The following is a 20,219-nucleotide window of genomic DNA, read 5'->3' as shown; positions in this document are numbered from 1 at the left end:
AACAGGTGGCTGAAGCTTGTAGTGAGCTACCTCTACTTATGCATCGAGCTGGGAGGGAAGCGCCGAATGAGAAGCTGCCGAGGGTGGCCATATCTGGTTAGTGATCAGCCTCAACGGTAGCATTGCCGATGGGCCTTCGAGCCGGCAGGGCCTGGCGCCTAGTGGAGAAAAAGGGATCCTTGGCTAGTACTAAGGAGAAATAGGATACACCTTGTGGTCGCAGCAGGAACGAGACGATCTAAGTTGCAGAGCTTCCGGCCTGTCTAGCTCACAACGTGGAAAGGTGTCCTCTGGAATTCCGGGAACCCTTGCCACCCAAGAAATGATGGAACCGTATTGTTGGCTGTCCCTTTGCGTGTCACTTGTCACTACAGAGTACCTAGGTAGGTAGTACCGGTATTTGCATCTGTAATCCTGCGTGTGAAGACACTTTGGGCGGCAACATGGAGTACGGAGGACAGGAGAGAGGCGACACAAAGGGATGGAAATGAGACCACCGCCACACACCTACATTCCGAGGTTGACAACCAACCCAAGCCTGGTGCGCACTGCGTTGGTCCGGGTTGGATTGGGAGAACTTGGAATGGAAGGTTTGAGGGGGACATGAGCCGGCGCTTTGCTGCGCCTGTGCCATGTTAATTGCCATTACCAAGCACGTTCTGTCAATCAATGAAAGTTTGTCTTAGACCGCTCAGGCGTTGAGCGGAATGCGTGAGAAGGGGGTGTATCAGGCATCACGTTTGAGCGGCGATGCCTGTGTTCGTCGGCTTGGCCGCTGACAAGATCTGAGAATTGCGGGTCGTATTGCTATATACAGACACTATATTTCGTAGAGAGTTATCTTGAGCCAGATAGACTACCTAGGAGGCAAAATGAATAATGATCGACACGTCAGGCTTACCTTCCTCTATAGGCAAAACTGGTAGCTAGCTCAGCTTTATTTGCTAAACCGCTCGTCAGCCTGGCTCGATCTTGATTATCAATTCACCGTATATGTTGATGCGAACACAGACAAACGGTAGGGTACCTGAAAGGGAGGGAGGGGTGGCCCAGTTTGCCCCTCATATGAGCAAGGCACGGGCCCGCCGGTTGATCGGGGTAAGTACTGCGACGCCTGATCATGTACCCCTCAGCAGGAATCGTCAGGGGTGAGACATCTGGGTACAGGCCCCCAAAAGAAGCGACGCCCCCCAGTCCATTCACCCACTACAATCACTGCTGCCGCCTTAGTGAATGCATGAGCTGACGGGGCGGCTCCTGGGAAAAGGGACACCTGTTCTCAATTGCCCTTAAGAAATCCGAAATCTTTCTCCGGAACCTCTGGCACCCACTACTTAAGACCAAATCCTCTCCCATCTGCCGTAGTCCAAAGTTCGTTTTGACAGCATTGCCTTCTTCACGAGTGACTTCTCTTTCTTTCTTCATTGTTGATTCTTCAGGTCAAAAAAAGGTAAGCACAGCAGTCGTCTCCCCACCAAAGCTCCATCCTCCCAACACAACGGGAGCGAACGTCCGCCACCGTAGCCAGATCAGAGAGGCCAGTTATCCTGAGCCGAGCTGGTCGACCTACTCTAGTTGCTTCCCTCGCCTTCCCTCCTTCACTCCCTAAGCTACCATTTCCACAATCGCAACCCATACAGTATCCAAATTCTAACACTCCTCTTTCAAGGTCAAAAATGTTCTGCAAGCGTGTTGCCCTTGGCCTTTTGGCCGCCGCTGCCGCGGTTTCCGCCTCCGATGTCACCCAGCTGAAGAAGGATACCTTCAACGATTTCATCAAGGCCAACGACCTCGTCCTTGCCGAATGTGAGTCTCCCACAGCACCTATTTACCTATTGTTCCTATGGACCAACTCTGACACCGTCCGTCTAGTCTTCGCTCCCTGGTGCGGTCACTGCAAGGCCCTTGCCCCCGAGTATGAGGAGGCCGCCACCTCCCTTAAGGAGAAGAACATCAAGCTCGTCAAGGTCGACTGCACTGAGGAGGCCGACCTCTGCCAGGAGTACGGCGTTGAGGGCTACCCCACCCTCAAGGTCTTCCGTGGCGCTGATAACATTTCCCCATACTCCGGTCAGCGCAAGGCTGCTGCCATCACTTCCTACATGGTGAAGCAGTCCCTGCCTGCCGTCTCCATCCTATCCAAGGACACCCTTGAGGAGTTCAAGACAGCCGACAAGGTCGTCCTCGTCGCCTACATCGACGCTTCCGACAAGGCCTCCAATGAGACCTTCAGCAAGGTTGCTGAGAAGCTGCGCGATACCTACCTCTTCGGTGGCGTCAACGATGCCGCTGTTGCCGAGGCTGAGGGCGTCAAGGCCCCTGCCATTGTCCTTTACAAGTCTTTCGACGAGGGCAAGGCTACCTTTACTGAGAAGTTCGACGCCGAGGCCATTGAGAGCTTCGCCAAGACCGCCGCTACCCCCCTGATCGGTGAGGTTGGCCCCGAGACTTACTCTGCCTACATGGACGCTGGCATCCCTCTTGCCTACATCTTCGCCGAGACCCCTGAGGAGCGTGAGGAGCTTGGCAGCGCCCTGAAGCCCATCGCCGAGAAGTACCGTGGCAAGATCAACTTCGCTACCATTGACGCCAAGGCGTTCGGTGCTCACGCCGGCAACCTCAACCTCGCCACCGACAAGTTCCCTTCTTTCGCTATTCAGGAGACGGTTAAGAACCAGAAGTTCCCCTTCGACCAGGACAAGAAGATCACCCACGACGATATCGCCAAGTTCGTTGAAGACTTCTCCTCCGGCAAGATCGAGCCTAGCATCAAGTCTGAGCCTATCCCTGAGACCAACGATGGCCCTGTCACTGTTGTCGTCGCCAAGAACTACGACCAGATTGTCCTTGACGATAAGAAGGACGTCCTGATTGAGTTCTACGCCCCCTGGTGCGGTCACTGCAAGGCTCTGGCCCCCAAGTACGAGGAGCTTGGTGAGCTGTACGCCAAGAGCGACTTCAAGGACAAGGTTGTCATCGCCAAGGTTGATGCTACTGCCAATGACGTTCCCGATGAGGTTCAGGGCTTCCCTACCATCAAGCTCTACCCCGCCGGTGGCAAGGATGCCGCCGTCACTTACTCCGGCTCCCGCTCCATTGAGGACCTGATTGAATTCATCAAGGAGAACGGCAAGTACAAGGCCGAGGTCTCCGTCAAGGAGGAGGGTGCCGAGGAGAGCCAGGCTGCCCCTGCTGCCACTGAGGCCAAGGAGGAGAAGACCAAGGAGGCCAAGGAGGAAGGTCACGACGAGTTGTAAAAGGTTTTCGGGTTCACAACAAAATGACACTTTGGAACGTTCCATGGGATAGGGATTATATACCTCTTGCGCGTTTAGTCGACTCTTTGCTTTGCATTATGGTCTGCGGGTAAATCGACGTTATTTTTTTTGAACATGTGTCTACCGCTTTTTCGTTTTCGCGTGCACAGTAGCGTTCTGGTATTTGTGCATAGCGATGTGATGTAAAGTGGTTAGCTTGGCCATTGATAGGTACGACAATTCCCATAGCTATTCGGCTTATTTGAGCAACTAGAAGAAAATGTTCCAACTGTCCGCAAATTTGTCTCAAAGGCTATACGCTGTGGTTGTGGCACCTGTTGATGATTCCTACCCCGCTCTCATTGTATGTTTCTTTCAGCGAAGAAACTGCGTTTACATCTTTGCTGGCTCCAATAGTCGTCTTCCGCCCCTCCCCTTACAAGATGAGAACCAAATGTAATACAGATACCCCCCCCCCCCCCCCATTTGGTATAGATTACCGTCCTTTTGCTGTCATCACAGTATGTAAGGTAGGCTAAGCCAAGTAGTGCGTTTGCTGTATAAAGAAAAGGGCAGGGTGGGTCTGTATGAGCCGGAGTGGACTGAGCATCAATTAGAAGTCTGAAAGTCGATCAACGAGGGACGTCACGCTCATTTGGTCATTTGGTGTTCCCCTTGCTGTCGACACAGATACTACGTACATATCTGCTCGACGGGCGTGCCGTATTTTGGTAGCCCCTCGGAATCCGCGGAGATACCCACGAATGCAGTCCTCACGAGCGCACCCTCCCCGACGCGGGAAAGCCATTCCGCCTCATCCGTCCTCGCGGTCCTCTCCAGCCGCTACCGGACCCGGGGCCAGACCCCGACCCCGCCGTAGACGCCGGCTAGCGCCCAAAAAAGCCCCTGGCCCTAGCGCGCCCAGCCCCCGGCCGCGAACATGGCGTACGCCGACGCGGTGCTGAAGCCTACAATCCACGCCGTCAGCAGCGCGTTGCCCCGGCCCGGTCGCCATAGCCCGGCGGTCGTGTCGAGGGCGACCAGCAACATGACGAGCTGGAGGAAGACAAGGAGCACGCCGACGAAGACGAGATCGTTGCTGAGGGGCGCGGGGCTGCAGCCAATATGGCCGATGACGAGCCAGCAGAGGGCCGCTGCGGAGAGGTTGGGCCTTGAATGGTTGACCTGGGTGGTTCGCCTGAGCCGCGGGTCTGGAGGGGGAGGCTCTCCAGCCTCCATATACCAGGCCTTTCCCCCCTCCCTTCTTTTTTTTGTTTTTCGTGGATGGGGAGGAGAAGGGATTTCTATGGTCCTGATAGAGGGAACGCCCGTTCGAGGCAGAGTTGAGGCTTAAAAACATGCGATGGATGTCTCGCGTGAGGATATTCCGAGTCAAGGAAGGGCCTTTGCCCCCAGTTTTATAAGTCTTCGTTGGTGTGGATGGAGAGGGCCCAGGGTCAAAAGGGGAACGCAATGCCCACTCACTCCGTTGAACTAGTTGCATATCATCCTCGCAAGTCCTCTGCAACCCACGGAAGCCGGGCCCAAGCCACGGGGCTCCCCGTTGGGCCAGGGCGGGCTAAGCTGCTTGGCTGCTTGGCTCCCACGGCGACGCGTGCCGAGAAACGGAGGAAACAGCCCCCGATGCGTTCTTAGTCCCAAAGGTCTCGCTCTCTGATATCCTCAAATATCGAAAACCAGCTTGGTGTGTCTCGTCAGTCATTAGACTGCCCGTGAAGACTGGATTGTGTTCCCGATCCTCTGCCGTGAGCACTCTGTGTACATATACACGCGTCACCCGGACCTATACAATACAAGTTTACAAGCAATTACACCCCATCATGCACAACTTCACTCACTCTCATCATCAGTCTCGACCTTCTTCTTCCCCTTCCCCGCCGTCCCCTTCTTTGCCCCCTTGGCTCCCTTCTTCGCATCCTTCTCCGCCTTGCGGTCGACCTGGTCCTGAATCTTGCTTCTCTCGCCGTCGCCCTTGCCTCGCAGCTTCTCCTCGAGGTCCCTGAACTCTTTGCCTTCGGCATCCATGCCGATCAGCCGCTCCAGCAGTTTGATTTCGTCCGCCCACACCTTCTTGTCCTCGACCGTCTTGCCGTTGGCGTCCTTGCGGTCGATGGGCGTCTCGAGGACCATAGGAAGGTTCTGGAAGGGCTCGTGGTTGACGAGCGTGTGGAAGGCGCGCAGGCCGAGGAAACCTGTGCCGATATTGGCGTGCAGGTCGCGGTGGGATGCAAAGGGGGCCTTGCTGTCGTTGACTGTGACTCGTCAGAATACTTGCAAGAATCGGGGGAAAGGGGTGGGCGAAACTCACGATGGAATGCCATGAGATACTTGTTGCCGACGACCTCATCGAACTCCTTCATCGTCTCGTGGAACTTCTCCGGCGTCCTCAGGTCGTAACCCGCCGCAAAGGCGTGGCAGGTGTCGATGCACACACCAACCCGTTCCTTGTCCTCGACCTTGTCGATAATCTGCTTCAGGTCCTCAAACTTTGTGCCAATGACATTACCCGCGCCCGCCATGTTCTCCAGCACTGTAATGACCTTCTTGGTGGCCTTGTGTGCGTTATTCAGCTGCGCCGCAATGCGCCCGCACGCCTCCTCGCGCGACGCGCCTCCCGTGTTACCAGGGTGGAAGTTGTACAGCTTAATGCCCAGCTGCTCACACCGCTTGAGGTCATCAATGAAACTCGTGTACGCCTGCTTCGCTTTGTCGGCGTCCGCCTGCGCGAGGTTGACGAGATATGAGCCGTGGGGGAGGATGTGGGCGGCGGCGTCGTAGCCATTGTCCTTTGCCAGGGAGACGAACTGCTCCTTCGCATCCGCTGCCAACGGAGGGCTCACCCACTTCCGCTGTGACTTCAAAAACAGGGCAAAGGCGTTGGCGCCGATGTTAAGGGCATTCTGGATAGAGTTTTGTACACCTGCGACGTCGAATATTAGTCCCAGCCATTCTGCATAGATCGCCGAGCAACATACCGCCAGCACCGCTCACATGCGCACCAATGTACATCGCCTTCTTGAGCGAAGACACCGCCGTCCGGTCCGCCACCGGCATATCGTCCTCCTTCTTCGCCTTGCCCTTGGGCGCAGTCTTCCGCTTTTTGACGGGTTTCTCTTCTTCTTCTTCCTTCTCGGCGCAGCTCCCGCAGCTCTCGTGCTCGTCGTTTGACGCCGCCTTACGCTTCGGGGCAGGTTTATTGGATGCCGAGGTCTGGGATTTTGTTGTCGCCACGGTCATGCCCTTGGTCCCGTTCGTCTTGGTGGTTATCGTCGCCGTCTCTTCGACCTTGGTCTCGGCTACAGCTTGTGCCTTTCTGCGGGCAGAGGTGCGGGGAGGCATTTTTGAATCGTCGCAGGCCGGACAGATTGCAGGAAAAGAATGCGTCTCAATATCGCAAGCCTGCAAGAAAGTGTGAATTGACGTGCGACATGGGCAACGAGAGCAAGGGACAAAGAAAAGCAAAACTAGTCGTTGGGATAGACGCGTCAAGATTCGCGTCTTGCCTTGCGCGAGATCAGGTGACCTCGATTAAGAACAAGATCTATGACTGGCCTAGGGGTTGCAGTTTCAGTGTCCGTGCGTGCTGAACTCCTACCTCTGCTCTGGCCTTGCGAGCTCTCAGCGATCAGACCCAATTTGATCTGCATTACTAGCGGGATTGTTTTGACGACGTTCATACGGGCTGAAATGATTTGTATTTCATCAGGTTGTCAATTGAGAGTTTATCAAGTAGTGCAGTGTCTGTCACCTCTTCGACATCCTTTTTCCAGTTAACCTTCCTGACGCCAAAATCCAAGCATCATTCCCTAGTGATTTCCTGAGTGTAAGGGGGAAAAAAAAACCGCAATTGAAGCCGTATGCATAAGGAAAAGGGCTCTTCTTTCCCATCTTGAAAAGTCTTGAAAAGATCACCTAAGCAATGAACTGAATCTCGGCCTTACGGTCGGGCGCAAACTGGTCTTTGTAGGAGTCCCAAATCGTCTGCAACTCGGCTACGTACAGGCCGTGTAACCGATCGATTTCTTCCTGTGGCGGTTGAGCTGTAGGGGGTGTCGTGACCTTGATAGGCTTGCCCACAACAACGTTCAAAGGCCTGCGATAAGGCATCATGCCCACATCGTAGTTGAGGATACCCCGTCCGTGAAGCGCCGGGAGTGTGAACTTGAAAACGCGGAGCACAAACATCTGAAAGTTGTGTACCCAGGGGTGGTACTTCGGGCTAAGCTGGTCATAGAGGTCGTTCTCGCCGAAGCCCAAAACAGGCACGAGGTCAGCTCCGGTTCGTAGTGCCATCTTGATAAAACCTTTGCGGCCTTTGAGAATCAACCTGAGGGTGCCTGGTTGAGCTTCCAGAGACTCTCGGGCACCGCCGACAACGATGGTCACTGCCCGGCCCATTCCCTCTCCGTTGATGCCACCCTTGCTCAATGTGTTCCATATCGACTCTTTAGACACAGATCGAACGCCCGTGAACAGGATATAGTCGCGGTAGAATGGGATTCGGAAATTGCTGTCAAGGGTCAACAGGGAATTGGTGATGCCAGGAAATTTCTCTGCAAATCCAAGAGCGTTCGTCGCAAACGCAGCAAAGGCACCGTGGGAGATAATTCCGTGAGGATGATAGCCGAAAATATACTTCCGGGTGGGTGGCAGGTCGTGTGTCTTGTGAAGCGCGGCTGGATAGTAGTCTGCGAAGAACCTCCAAATGGGAAGCGAGCGTAACCACTCTGAGCGGTATGTGAGGTTGCCATTGGAGGCCACGCCGGACAGTGAGAGGTGGATGAGGTATGGAACCAGTAGGGGCCAAGCAAGGGGAAGCGCCGCGAGGAAGAAGAAGATCGAAACGAATATGAGAATTGATAGACCGTGGAACAAGACAGCCGCCGTCTGCAAGCGGCGTTGGAAAGGCACCTGGAGGGGAGCAAAGCGGATGCCGCCCGTCTTTTGCCCGTGCATGCTGTACCTGCGACCTTGGGCTCCTGAGGCGATACGCGGATAGCTGTCGTCGCTCATCGCCTTCACGCATGTCGAATCGGACCTGTCGACTTCGAAACCATCGACAAGAGTTTCGTCGGCAGTTCCCTCACTTCCATAGCTTTTCTCGGGATCCGCAGCATGTCCGTTGCTTTCGTCATCCACTTTGCTGTCATTTTTCATCACAGCGGAAGGTGATTGTCGATGATCCTGAGTCGGGGTTTTCGAGGTGTCGTCTGGACCCTAAAAGGACTGTTAGCAGACAGTAAACTGCGAGTGCATTTCTTCTGACTTACAGTGGCACTGTATTTATGGCTAGATTCCTGCCTCTCGGTAGCAGGCCGCTGAATGTCCTTGGTCGAGGTCTGGGTTGGCCCAAGCTCTGGAGCTTCTGCGACGATGTTAATCTTGGCGTTCCCCGATTCGACTGACTGCGAAGCTAGCTGAGGGTTGCTAAACGACTTGACAGACTGCCCCTTGGATGGCGACTTGGATCGGGCCGTGTTCTTCTTGCGAGGCATGATTGCGGATCCTGCTCCTGATGGCGGCTCTGATTTCAATGTCGAAGACGCAAACCAGCATCTGTAGGAAGCCTATACAAAGAGGTGCGGAGAGGGATGGTGTTTATGTAGGGTGTCTCCTACCTGGAACGACAGCGACCTTGGGCCCGCCCCCCAAGTTAGACATGGCTGTGTCGGCGTCGGACAGCGGCAGGGCCGGACTTCGGACGGGCGTGCGTCGTGGGCGTGAGCTAAGGTGAGCGAGCTTCCCCTGTGCTAGCGGACGACCTAAGGCTGGATTCAGCAATGGCGGTGGTTTGAGCAGCGATGATCGGGAACTTTGGGCGCACAGGGTCCAAAAGTCTATGAGGGGGTAGGCGGAGGAATGTACAAAGAGAACGGAAAGGCTGTTTTGGTGGCAGTGGCCTGATGTTGCGAAACAAGGACAGGCTAATAGCTGGTGTTGTGTGGTGGTGCGCAGACAAACGTGAAGGGACGTGGAAAAGCGGAAACTGGCGGCCCCCGAAAGCTGTCGCGAATAACGATGACGTGAGACCGCACATGCCGACAGGCGGCTGCAGTCTACGGCTGTCCCCCCTGAGCACAGAAGCTGCCCCTTTTGCACAATATGCACGTTCTGCACAATTTTGATAAGACGAAAAGATCCCTAGTCACCTTGACCTTTTCTTTTCTGAGTGTCCAATTTGCATGTGATTGTCTGACTTACTTCTTTAGGCCCCTTTTATCAACAGCTAGATATCAGGAGCCATCAACACGATGTTGGTCTGCAGTCATGTTGGTATCATGGAACTGTGGCATGACCTGACTGCGAGCTTGAGGCCCTACGATGCTGAGTGCCTATCTGCTACGAACGAACCAGTCTGCACTTGCACTAGAACCCCCTAGAGCGATCGAAGTACTCCGTAGGCTGTCTTGAAAGTAGCGTCATGGAGCTGTTGGTCTGAGACCTGCCTCGCTAGGAGATAGTTCAGAACAAAGCTTTCCACTCCCACTTCTGCTTCTCAGAAAGCTCCGGCGTGGCTGACCTAATTGGCACTCCCCCGTCATCCCAGAAATCGGCGAGAAGTGCCTCAGAATGAAACTTTGCGGCCTTTTACGTGAATAGCTGGGTACTAATGCTGTCCGAGCCATCGTGTTAGAGCTGAGGCAATTGACTAGCCAAACTTGCCAACCTTCGGCCCGTGCCAAGCAAGCGCCGTCATTAATGGGATCGCTCGAGCGGCGAGGGCAGCACGCGACGCCGAAACCTACGGATTCGTCACCGTGCCTGGTGCCAGGGACCAGGAAATGGCTTTTCGGCGAATGTGCAAGCAGACCTCCTAGGTTTTTGGGCTAGGCTTGCTGAGGTGCCGTTCGCAAACCCGTGGATGGCATCCGGATGCAATGGTGTTGCAAGGCCGAACTCAACATCAGTGACTTCGCACTGTATTTACAAGTGACCATAAGGCGAACTGCACAGTGATTGCGGGAGGGTGAGAACTGTATTGGCCAATGTGAATTGCCCCTCATCGTTCGACTAAATTTTCCAATGCGATGAACCCCACCATTATTCTCATGCTAATGTTCACCCCGCCGACGTCACCGAATCTAAGTCAACACTTGTCCTGATCCGCCAGCACATTCCACGGTCGATAATCCCCTCTAAAGATACTCCATCATGGCGAAAGCTAAGAAGGGGAAGAACGACGAGAAGGCGGCCAAGCTAGTACGTCCACCACCGCATCCGTTGCTCACGACCGCTAGTTGCCTAACTATACATGGAGTAGGCTGCAAAGAAGCAAAAGCAGGCCAGCAAGGGTGAGAAGAAGGCCAAGACCAAGATCGCAAAGCTCGAGGGTAGTGATGCCGAGGATGTCGACCTGGAGCAAGTGCTCGAGGAGTACCGGAAGCAGCAGGAGCAGTTTCTCAAAGTCACCGAGACCGTGTGCGAGGGACCGCCCAAGGCTCGCTCCGCTTCCACTATCATGGCCTCCCCTTGTGACCGCAACAACTTGCTGCTCTTTGGCGGGGAGTACTTTAACGGTTCCTTGGCGCATTTCTTCAACGACCTGCACATCTACTACATTGACCGAGATGAGTGGAGATGCGTGACATCCCCGAACGCACCTTTGCCACGTTCCGGACATGCGTGGACAAGAGCGTCCAATCCGAGCCATGTGTATTTGTTTGGCGGGGAGTTCTCGTCGCCGAAGCAGGGAACTTTCCACCACTACTCGGACTTTTGGCGGCTGGAGCCCGCTACGAGAGAGTGGACGAAGATTGAGTGCAAGGGCAAGACACCCCCTGCAAGGAGTGGTCATCGTATGACATATTGGAAGCAGTACATCATCTTGTTTGGTGGCTTCCAGGATACCTCCAACCAGACCAAGTACCTTGCCGATTTGTGGATTTTTGACACCCAGAGCTTTACGTGGTACAGCCCGACTCTGCCTCCTGCGCAGCTAAAGCCTGACGCAAGGTCTTCTTTCACGTTACTGCCTCACGAGCAAGGCGCTGTTCTGTATGGAGGTTACTCTAGAGTCAAGGCTACCGTGGCGGCCAATAAGCAGGCCAGAGGCTCATCTCAAGGATCGAAAAACATCCTGAAGCCGATGGTGCACGATGACTGTTTCTTCCTTAGAATGTCTCTACCTGCCGACGGATCACCTCCAAACGCGCCTCCCATCGTTCGCTGGGAGCGACGCAAGAAGCCCGCCAACGCGCCTACCCCCAAGCGTGCGGGTGCTACCATGGCATGGCACAAGGGACGTGGCATCTTGTTTGGAGGTGTGCACGACGTGGAAGACAGCGAGGAAGGCATGGACAGCGAGTTCTTTAGGGAGCTCTTCGCATGGAACATTGAGCGAAACCGCTTCTTCCCACTAGTTCTTCGTAAGGCTCGCCAGCAGAAGAAGGCCAACCAGGCCGAACAGCGCGGCGGTCGTCGCGCGCGAGCCCAGGATCGTGAGGATGAGCTCCTCCGCCAGTTGGCTGCCCTGGAGACGGGCAAGCCCCTAGAAGATGCCGACGACGTGGAGCTTGAGAAGAAGGATGAGGAGCCCGAAGAGGACGCAAAGCCTCTGAGAGACATGCCTGTAACGATGGAACTGCCTCATCAGCGGTTCAACGCCCAGTTGGCGGTGCAAGACGATGTTTTGTACATCTATGGCGGCACATTCGAGGCAAAGGATCGTGAGTTCACATTCGATGATCTCTACGCGATTGACCTTGGAAAGATGGATGGCTGCAAAGAAATCTTCAACAGGCCCGTTGATGACTGGGTCGTAAGTCTAAGCACACCAGAAAACATTATCGCGCCGCTAACGTTGTTCCAGGAGTCCGAGGACGAGGATGACGACGACGACGAAGATGAAGACGACGACGAAGACGAAGAGGATGATGAAGAGGACGAAATGGAGGAGGAAGACAGGAAGAAGCTCTACAACACACCGAGCAAGCGCAAGAAGAAACAGGGCGACGAGGCTTCCGTTGCCGGCTCTGAGACAACAGCGGCTTCGTCTTCGACTGCGCCCACGAGCACCACCGAGGATGACGATACAGAGACAGAGGCGACCGTGGACGATGGCCTCCCGCACCCGAGAGTAAGTTGGGCGGCATATCATTGTGGATTAAACTTGTACTAACAACGCCGCAGCCCTTTGAGTCCAGACGCGACTTCTTCGTGCGCACCACGAACGAGTGGCAGGAGATTCTCATGACCAACCTCCGCTGGAAGAACATTCAGCCCGAGACGATGGCGATCAAGGAGATCAAGGCCAAGGCTTTCGAGCTCAGTGAAGAAAAATGGTGGGATTGCAGAGAGGAGATCACGGCATTGGAAGAGGAGCAAGAGGCCGCTGGTATCACAGAGGTTGTGTCCCTCGCAGAAAGAGGCGATGCTGCTGCTGCCGGAGGAGCGAGAAGGCGTTGAGGCTTTCAGACAGAGTGATGCAGATAGGCCTAACTTGGAAACAAGAGACCAGAAGCACAAAGTAGATGCAGCTGGGCCGAACAAGCCGCTGCCTCACCAGTGGAAACCTCATTAAAGACCTTTGAAGTGGGGCACGTGACTGCGCGTCATTCCGCTCTGCCTTTTTGCCCCTTCGACACGCTCGTGCATTTTGTGGTAGCTTTTCGTCTCTGTCAGATCCCGAGACAAGCAACCACCCAAATTCCACCAGCACAACAATAATCGGACGTCAACTTGCGAGAGAATACGCGGTGTACTTTAGGAACTCATCATCTCAACTTCAATATGCCGATCGGCATCCAGCGGCTTAATGCGAAACGGTCGCACCCAAATGACCGGATCGTCTTCATCAAGCCTTTGAAAGGAGTCGATGAAAAGATTGCTCAGGATTTCCTCGAAAGAATAGCAGCTCAATGCTGTGAGCGACTTGCGCAAACACAAACTTCGGGACCCGGCTAATCAACATCTAGTGCCGATTATGAGAGAGCACCACCTTTCTGTGATGTCCTTGGAGGAGTACGAGCCAAACCGGGAATTCGTCGGAAGAAACTTCAATGCTGGTGAAATAATACAGCTGGTACTAAAGTCGCGGTCAGGACGATGGTTGCCGTTTGAGTACGTTCAAATGGTGATGATGCATGAGTAAGTATGCGCCAGCGATTCCGAAGGAAGGTCTGAGGCTGATCGCATCAGGCTGGCGCATTGCAAACAAATGAACCATTCCAGAGCCTTCTGGGCAGTGAGGAATCAATATGCCGATCAGATGCGAGGACTCTGGCAGCGAGGCTACTCTGGCGACGGTATTTGGGGCCGTGGCGCCCAACTGGGAACTGGGCAGTTCCAGAACAATGTTGCACTTCCCAATGAGCCGCTTCCAGAGCACCTCTGTGGCGGCACATATCGATCTCGCGGTCGCAAGAGGAAGATCAAGCCCAAGCTGTCCTACAGGGAGCAGAAGGAGCGTCGGATCCTCAAGAAGTTTGGCGCCAACGGTGTTGCACTTGGAGCGGATGAAGAAACCAAGGTCAAGCTGGAGGGCGGCAAGCGCACGCAAGCGAAACCTCGCGTGGCTGGAAGCGCCCGGGGACGTGAGTTGCGGGCAGCGGCAGCGCTCGCACGGTTCGACCAGGAAAAGAAGGAGCGCGAAGACGACATCAAATTCGAGGTCAAAGATGAGGACGACAGCGGCGAAAGCGAGTACGAAGACGACCCTGCGGACGTCAAGAACGAAGATGCCGTCGACATTGATGGAAGACCCATCACTGACGGTAAAGGTCGAGGCATGATCAAGGTTTGCGAGGACGAGAACCCGGATGATCTGGATGCTCAGAACGAGCTCCAGGAGTTGCAAAACTCAGTACAGCAATGGCGGCAGACACATCTTAATTTCAAACGCGAGGAGGACACCGCCGATGCTACTGCGCCAAACAACCGAGTGGGACAGCCCGCGCAAGACAATGAGCACTTTTCTCAAGCACCAAAGCAACTAGTATCGCCTCGAACCAGGATCAAGAAGGAGGAAGAGGATGCCGATCAGGTGGCCCCAGTTATCAACGCCATCAGTGCAGCCCCCGTAATCAAGAGAGAAGCAGAGGATGCAACTTGTTTATTAGCATCCCACCCTCCAACACCAGCGAATGACACAACATCGCAGTCAGCCACGGGAGAAACGAATCAGCCGAATACAGCGTCGACAGCAACGGCGGTGCCCACCGAGGGAGAAGCTGTCTGCGGAGTTTGCTCCTTTGCAAATACGGCCTTGTCGATAACGTGCGCTGTGTGCTCCCACGTATTGGACGCGGCGAGCGTGCCGAACGCCTGGCGATGCCGGAGCGCCGCGTGCCAGGGTAGCGAGTATCTCAACCCCGGCGATTTTGGAGTCTGTGGAGTTTGCGGACAGAGCAAGAAGCAAAATTGAATGTGACATGATACTTCTGGGTTGGGCAAGACTCGTGACATATAGTGCATTAGACAAACCGGCTTGTGGAGGCCAAAAACAGCATCGTGTTACGATTGTGTGTGGGGGTAAACCTCGGCAGTCAAGGGGGGGGGGGGGCGAAAGCAATGAAAATCATGAGATATGGAGCGATGAGCGCATGTTGATATCAAGTAGTACTGTCCGCCACCTGTCAATCGGTCAAGGAAGCGGGCTATATGGCTCGTTTCTTGGCAGAGTTTAGCCGGGGCCTCGGCCTGCGGGGATAGATTGGTCGTTTGTTATTCAGGGAAACAATGTGCTTGTTAGACTTTTAGCAATGTACCCAGTATATTAGCGTTGTGGAAATCGGATAAGTCACCGCTGCAGAACGGTCTGTCTGGTTGGCTCTCGTTCATTTAGGCTTGCACGTCACTTCCTCAAGTAGAGTTTACCGGTGGGTTCGTCTAAACAGCCGGCGGCAGCATACATAGTAGTTTAAGTTGGGAGGGGGGGCAGGCAATGAACACGAAACATGAAGGAGAGGGGGCGGAACCTGATATGTTGAAAAAAACGGCCGATCGATGGGAGGCGCCGGTACATTCGGGGCAAATATGACGAGGCAGGTAGTGGCCAACGGACGGAGTTGCCCGCGGTGATTTATCTGTCCTTCCAGTGGATTGGGCCGCTGCCGTCCCTACGGGTGGTCATGCACGGCAATTCGCGGTTCTCCGCGCAGGCTCATATCAACCGGCCACCGATTTAGGGGGGCGACCGAGCCCGGAAGCAAACAGGCCGTTTTTTTTTTTTTTTGTCCAGCCATCAGTTCGGAGATCACCAAAGGAGGGGCGAAGAGGAATCCCAGTACCTGAAAAGACCAATAAACGGGTAAAATATGATCAATCCGCATGGACAAACAAGTTGGCCGAGGAGCACAACAGGCCGCAGGGGGGCGAAATGTACAATTCAGGGATATGCTCGGGGCCTCGTTATATACTAGCACATCCTATGATCCTGTTGACCAGCAACAGCTTGTCAGCCACACTGGAAAAAGATGCCTGACCCCAGGCGCAGCATTACCAGCGGCAGAAGGGGTGTCGCAAGGCCAAGCGCTTCCCCTGTCGTTTGTGGATTATGATTTATTTATGTGGTTTGTGTTTTGGCGGCTGGAGCAAAGCACAGGACGACATCGTCTTACTCGGCCGGTGCCAGGTGGCCCCGTTCTTTTACCACCCCCCCACCCCCCCTTCCCAAAGGCCTTGATTGCGCGCGTCTTACCAAACAGAGCCAAGGAAAATTTGAGAAAGTCGAGAAGCCTTCTTCCCCTTGGCCAGCCAGTCAGCCAGCCATACAGTCATCCTCTGGGCCGGGCTCCATGTCGCACTGGTTTTCTCGAAGCCCAATGGGGGAGGCGGCCGGAGCGACCGCACGACTGCGGTAGGTGGTATTATCAACCGCAAGCAGTAGAAGAGTCGCACCGCCAGGGTAGATTCCCACGGGAACACCAGGGTGGGGTTGCCCCCACTGCATCGGGTTTCAGATGTATCAAAATGGCACCCATCCAACGTCTTGAACCCTGACGCGCAACTACTAGTAGCGGCGGTAGGTCTGCTGTCGTCCAATGAGAGGGCACGCGGCAGTACGCACGCACTGTCGCCGTCTGTAGTCAGTTAGGGCTACTCTCAAGAGACTCACGACCAAGCTTGGGCTGGGGGTTAGTGCGCACACGCACCCGTCGGCCTGGCTTGCTGGCCTCGTTTCACCTTTGCGACTTCGGGTGAAGGGTCGCCATGTCGATTGAACAGAGCCCCAACTGATCACCAAAACTTGTTCCTCGCATCCTCTTGACCCTCTAATTAGTGTTTTGCTTCTTCACCTCCCTTATTTTGTTTTCGCGCTGCTTCGGCGCCCTCTGACACGTAGTCCGCTCTTAGCCTAAACTTCGTCGTCAACTTGCACGCAGTGTTCTATTAGCCCTTCCTCCTGGCTGCTGCTGGGCTACTGCTGCAGGCCAGTTGCCATCCGCCGCCGCTGTTACCGATAGCGAAACGGAAGAACGTAATAATGGCTGGCCCCCAGTGGCCCCTAGTGACGGCGCTCTATTTGTGGTATAACCCCTGCAGCACGCACATTGGAGCTCTGTATCGAACCTCATGCGCCCAGCTGCCCCCCCCCCCCCCCCCCCCGAACAAGTGGAGTCAGCGATCTGAGAGTGGGAGCGATAGCACCTCCCTTGTAAGCCCCGGAAGAGAAACCTGGAAGACCTGGCAGAGGAACTTGGGATAGGTGCTTTGCTCGCAGCCTTTTCTCTTGGCAACAGCACTTGAGCATCCTGCCTTTCCTTGGTGGCACCTCGTGGTAAAAAGCCCCGGTGCCTGGCGCCCCCTTGAAGCCTACCACAGTAGGTATTGGGTAGTGTCATCGTGGCTGGATGTGAAGCTGCCCGAGTCCACTAATGCCAACGCTCCTCACACACTGGCACCGGGCCTGGGTCGAGTTTGGCGACAGTTGCAAATCGTTTCCCTCTCTCCTTGCAGCAAGGACACCACGGTGGCCCTCGCGCGGTTCATTCCAGTCCCGTCCTCGTCCCCGTTTGTCCGGCAGGACCGCAGGTTACAGGTCGCAAACTTGCAACCCGTCTTTCCCACCCGCTGCTTCGACAGGCGCAGTATGGCTGGCCGGGGGCCCATAATATCGATCGAATGGAGCGAGTCCATCATCGGGCCACCAGGGAAAAGAAGGCTCCCCTTGTCTGCTGATTGCGACATGGGAAACACGCTCTAAGATATGGGACTGGGGACCGGGGTTGACCATAAACTGCCTAGGCACTTGTAGTTTAGAGTAGGGAGGGGGGTGTGGGTAGTTTTGGTGGTGTGCTCAGGAAGGGAATCGAGAAGTCGAGTTGCGAAACTACTTAGTGGCTTGTCTGTCCACCTTCATGAAAGCCTCTCATCTTATATTCCCCTTAGCTATTTCCTTCCTGTGTGCAGCTTGAAGTTGTTGATACTTTATCTCCTTTCTTTCTCGAACAGAAAACACGCAACCGCTCATATTTGACAGTTTGCCTTCTTTCCTTTTCCCCCACGACCCCTTCAAACCGAGACGATCTGTGATCTGTTCCATTCATTCTCCCGAGGGGCCTCAACCTTTTTTTCTTCGTGCCCACTGTTCTGGACGACAACTCATATATCGAACATTTCCGTCACTCTCGAATCCTACTCCATTCCGCTTTACATTTGCAAGCACTTGAAGAGAATAAAAGTCGCCCAAACGAGTCCGCCAATCTCGAGATAAGATATATCATCTCAGACCCCGAGCTCGACTTACACCGAACACCTCGTCCGGAGAATCTCGCGAAATACACAACAGAGAGACCAACCCAACACCGCAAACATGTTCACCACGCTCGTCCACGCCTTTGTTCTCCTCCTCACCGCCACCGCGGCCCTCGCGGCACCGGCCGCAAGTCACAAGTGGCCCCGCTACACCGTCCCCCAGCAGCACTTCGAGGTCCTCAGCATGCGGAGCCTGGAGCCCGTGAACCCGGCCGCCATGGTGGAGGCGACCTGCATCGACCGCAACGCGTATGTCTCGCTCTCTTCCCCCTCCCCCTCATATGGGGTCTGTTTTGCTCTTTCTTCCAGCTCGCTAACACGCGGACCCAGTCACATCGTCTTCCACGACCAGAACGCCGCCGAGCTCGCCATCTGCGGCGGCATCTCGGGCTCCGTCGCCGCCTGCCAAGGCGCCCCCGCCACGACCGTCGGCCAGGCCGGCTCCGCGCGCTTCGAGCTCAAGACCACCGTCCCCGGCGCCTCCATCAACATCGCCAAGGCCAAGTGGGAGCAGTGCGTCCGCGCCGCCCGCGACAAGTGCCCCACCGGCAGCGTCCGCGCCGTCTGCGCCGGCGGCGCGTCCTCCGGCAACGTCGAGTTCACGCTGGTCAATTCCCAGAGCGTCAGCAGCGAGCTGTGAGACGCTGGTTGTCCAGATGGGAGGTTCCTTTTTGGAACTTTGAGACGGCGGTGGGTGAGGGGGTGAACTTTTGGGCGTGTGATTGTATTATGATTCTTCGGTTTTTGCTCCTCCCCTCCCGAGGGAGTCATCTTTTTTTTTCTTCATTCGTTTTTGATTCCCCCAGGGGTAAGAGTGCCTCTTACCCTGCCGGTGACATACCCCTGTCCCGGTTTTTCGTTCGTTATGATGATGATAGGCTGGGCTCTGAGACGAGTCAGGTGGGATCGACGATCTTCCCAAAGGTCGCATAACCTCCCCCGCAACGTATATACAAATACCACGAGAGCATGGAGCATCTCGCAGACCCGTACAAACATGTACCACTAGGAACCAGTCACAAATACAGAGCCACAGGAAAGGCCGAGCCTTCCAAACTATCAATTCATGCCACGTCCTTTTCTTGACGTAAAAAAGACAATGTCAAACATCATTAGTGGGGGTATCATAACGCCTCTCTGTCCGTGCCAAATCAGGTGACAAACACCCATGCCACTCCGAATTTTTCCGACTTTTCCCAAAACTCAAGTGCAAGTCGACCCCAGGTGGGCCCCTCCTCAAATACCGTACCGCGTGAAACACTCCTCGCGGTGCGCCTCGAGGCAGTCGAGCGCGCACACCCTCGTCCCGCACTTGATGCACCGCACGCGGCCCCAGTACCCGCACAGCTCGCAGAAGGTCCGCACGGGGTACCGCGCGGCGTCCTCGTCGCCCGGCTCGGCGCGCGCGTCCCAGAAGCTCAGCATCGGCTGCGCGAGCAGCCAGCGCAGCTCCTCGTCCGTCGGCGCCTCGGGCACCCGCGACGCGAGGAGGGGGTCGTTGTCGCCCGGGTGCGGGGCCAGCGCGGGCCCTTCGTACGGAGCCAACACCGGGTCGTCCGTCGGCTCCTTGGCCCCTGCTGTCGTCGGGTTACTCTCTCCGCCGGCGGCCGAAGGCGCAGGCGTCATCTCGACGTCCTCGGGCTCTGCGGGCGTCGGCTTGGGCGTTGAAGTCTTGGAGCGCTTTGCGGCGTTGCGTTTGGTGTGCTGGTTCGGGTGGGGGGGCTTGTTGGCCGGTCTGGGGGTGTGCTGGTTCGGGTGTGGTGCGGGGGCGTTGTCGGTGTGAGAGAGCTGGGCGAGGTAGTCGTCGAGGTGGTTGTGGAACGTCTTTTGGGACTGGAGGATCTTGCGAATGTTGGGGGTGCTCTTGTTCTGGCCTGGGGAAGGGGGAGGGGATGTCAGTCCACTGCTGCTGCTGCTGCTGCTGCTTGTGCGACGAAGCACAAAACGACAGACTCACCTCTAGACCCCTTGGCCGGGATGGGAATAGAGGCATCGCGGCCGCCGTCGCGGTCGAGGTGCTCAAGCTCTTTGCGGATCTTGGCCTCCTGGCGGACGCTGAGGTCCGAGGCAGACGGATTGGCCTTGCCGCGGGCGGCGCGCTTGCGGTTCGTGGGCTGGAGCGCGGCGGCGGCCGGGTTGACGCCCGTGTCGGGGACGTAGGCCCATCCCGGGGCGGAGGTGACCTTTGCGCTGGCGAGCTCGTAGACTCCAAAGTTGTTCATCTTTGGTTTGAGAGGGGGTTGACGT

At 55.6% G+C, this 20,219-nt stretch overlaps 11 protein-coding genes across 11 annotated transcripts; 5 read left to right on the top strand and 6 right to left on the bottom strand.

The window, feature by feature from the left end:
- Window positions 1-1,676: 1,676 nt before the first annotated feature.
- LY79DRAFT_503827 (protein disulfide isomerase) lies at window positions 1,677-3,257 on the top strand (the record flags this gene model as incomplete). The annotated part of the gene is made up of 2 exons (XM_060553442.1): window positions 1,677-1,806; window positions 1,873-3,257. 2 exons carry the CDS (start codon window positions 1,677-1,679, stop codon window positions 3,255-3,257), a joined length of 1,515 nt encoding a protein of 504 aa, XP_060420738.1.
- Window positions 3,258-3,741: 484 nt separating this feature from the next.
- Window positions 3,742-4,934, bottom strand: LY79DRAFT_11915 (uncharacterized protein). The gene has a single exon (XM_060550766.1). The coding sequence runs from the start codon at window positions 4,759-4,761 to the stop codon at window positions 4,072-4,074; it is 690 nt and encodes a 229-aa protein (XP_060420737.1). The 5' UTR covers window positions 4,762-4,934; the 3' UTR covers window positions 3,742-4,071.
- Window positions 4,935-6,935, bottom strand: LY79DRAFT_11914 (apurinic endonuclease). Its single transcript, XM_060550765.1, has 3 exons — window positions 6,254-6,935; window positions 5,587-6,198; window positions 4,935-5,530 (listed from the first exon to the last, which is right to left on the bottom strand). The coding sequence occupies exons 1-3, from the start codon at window positions 6,615-6,617 to the stop codon at window positions 5,109-5,111; spliced, it is 1,398 nt and encodes a 465-aa protein (XP_060420736.1). The 5' UTR covers window positions 6,618-6,935; the 3' UTR covers window positions 4,935-5,108.
- On the top strand, window positions 6,720-7,121 carry LY79DRAFT_11939 (uncharacterized protein). Its single transcript, XM_060550770.1, has one exon. It carries the CDS (start codon window positions 6,822-6,824, stop codon window positions 7,050-7,052), a length of 231 nt encoding a protein of 76 aa, XP_060420735.1. The 5' UTR covers window positions 6,720-6,821; the 3' UTR covers window positions 7,053-7,121.
- Window positions 7,122-7,190: 69 nt separating this feature from the next.
- LY79DRAFT_664565 (diacylglycerol acyltransferase) lies at window positions 7,191-8,773 on the bottom strand (the record flags this gene model as incomplete). The annotated part of the gene is made up of 2 exons (XM_060562909.1): window positions 7,191-8,495; window positions 8,549-8,773. The coding sequence occupies 2 exons, from the start codon at window positions 8,771-8,773 to the stop codon at window positions 7,191-7,193; spliced, it is 1,530 nt and encodes a 509-aa protein (XP_060420734.1).
- A 1,657-nt stretch (window positions 8,774-10,430) lies between these two features.
- On the top strand, window positions 10,431-12,683 carry LY79DRAFT_574591 (kelch domain-containing protein; the record flags this gene model as incomplete). Its single annotated transcript, XM_060559608.1, has 4 exons — window positions 10,431-10,478; window positions 10,540-12,036; window positions 12,088-12,354; window positions 12,408-12,683. The coding sequence occupies 4 exons, from the start codon at window positions 10,431-10,433 to the stop codon at window positions 12,681-12,683; spliced, it is 2,088 nt and encodes a 695-aa protein (XP_060420733.1).
- Window positions 12,684-13,007: 324 nt separating this feature from the next.
- On the top strand, window positions 13,008-14,640 carry LY79DRAFT_503541 (WLM domain-containing protein; the record flags this gene model as incomplete). Its single annotated transcript, XM_060553407.1, has 3 exons — window positions 13,008-13,140; window positions 13,193-13,364; window positions 13,416-14,640. The coding sequence occupies 3 exons, from the start codon at window positions 13,008-13,010 to the stop codon at window positions 14,638-14,640; spliced, it is 1,530 nt and encodes a 509-aa protein (XP_060420732.1).
- Window positions 14,641-16,408: 1,768 nt separating this feature from the next.
- Window positions 16,409-16,812, bottom strand: LY79DRAFT_532963 (uncharacterized protein). Its single transcript, XM_060556331.1, has one exon. It carries the CDS (start codon window positions 16,790-16,792, stop codon window positions 16,586-16,588), a length of 207 nt encoding a protein of 68 aa, XP_060420731.1. The 5' UTR covers window positions 16,793-16,812; the 3' UTR covers window positions 16,409-16,585.
- A 1,218-nt stretch (window positions 16,813-18,030) lies between these two features.
- Window positions 18,031-18,612, top strand: LY79DRAFT_664562 (uncharacterized protein; the record flags this gene model as incomplete). The annotated part of the gene is made up of 2 exons (XM_060562908.1): window positions 18,031-18,221; window positions 18,303-18,612. The coding sequence occupies 2 exons, from the start codon at window positions 18,031-18,033 to the stop codon at window positions 18,610-18,612; spliced, it is 501 nt and encodes a 166-aa protein (XP_060420730.1).
- Window positions 18,613-18,683: 71 nt separating this feature from the next.
- Window positions 18,684-19,089, bottom strand: LY79DRAFT_11758 (uncharacterized protein). Its single transcript, XM_060550745.1, has one exon. The coding sequence runs from the start codon at window positions 18,969-18,971 to the stop codon at window positions 18,756-18,758; it is 216 nt and encodes a 71-aa protein (XP_060420729.1). The 5' UTR covers window positions 18,972-19,089; the 3' UTR covers window positions 18,684-18,755.
- A 119-nt stretch (window positions 19,090-19,208) lies between these two features.
- LY79DRAFT_664561 (HIT zinc finger protein) lies at window positions 19,209-20,194 on the bottom strand (the record flags this gene model as incomplete). The annotated part of the gene is made up of 2 exons (XM_060562907.1): window positions 19,209-19,846; window positions 19,930-20,194. The coding sequence occupies 2 exons, from the start codon at window positions 20,192-20,194 to the stop codon at window positions 19,209-19,211; spliced, it is 903 nt and encodes a 300-aa protein (XP_060420728.1).
- Window positions 20,195-20,219: the final 25 nt, after the last annotated feature.

The sequence above is a fragment of the Colletotrichum navitas genome (assembly GCF_030913465.1).
Source record: "Colletotrichum navitas strain CBS 125086 chromosome Unknown LY79scaffold_1, whole genome shotgun sequence".
NCBI lineage: Eukaryota > Fungi > Ascomycota > Sordariomycetes > Glomerellales > Glomerellaceae > Colletotrichum > Colletotrichum navitas.
The sequence above is the reverse complement of the archived record's forward strand: the minus strand, read 5'-3'. Positions and strand labels throughout refer to the sequence as shown.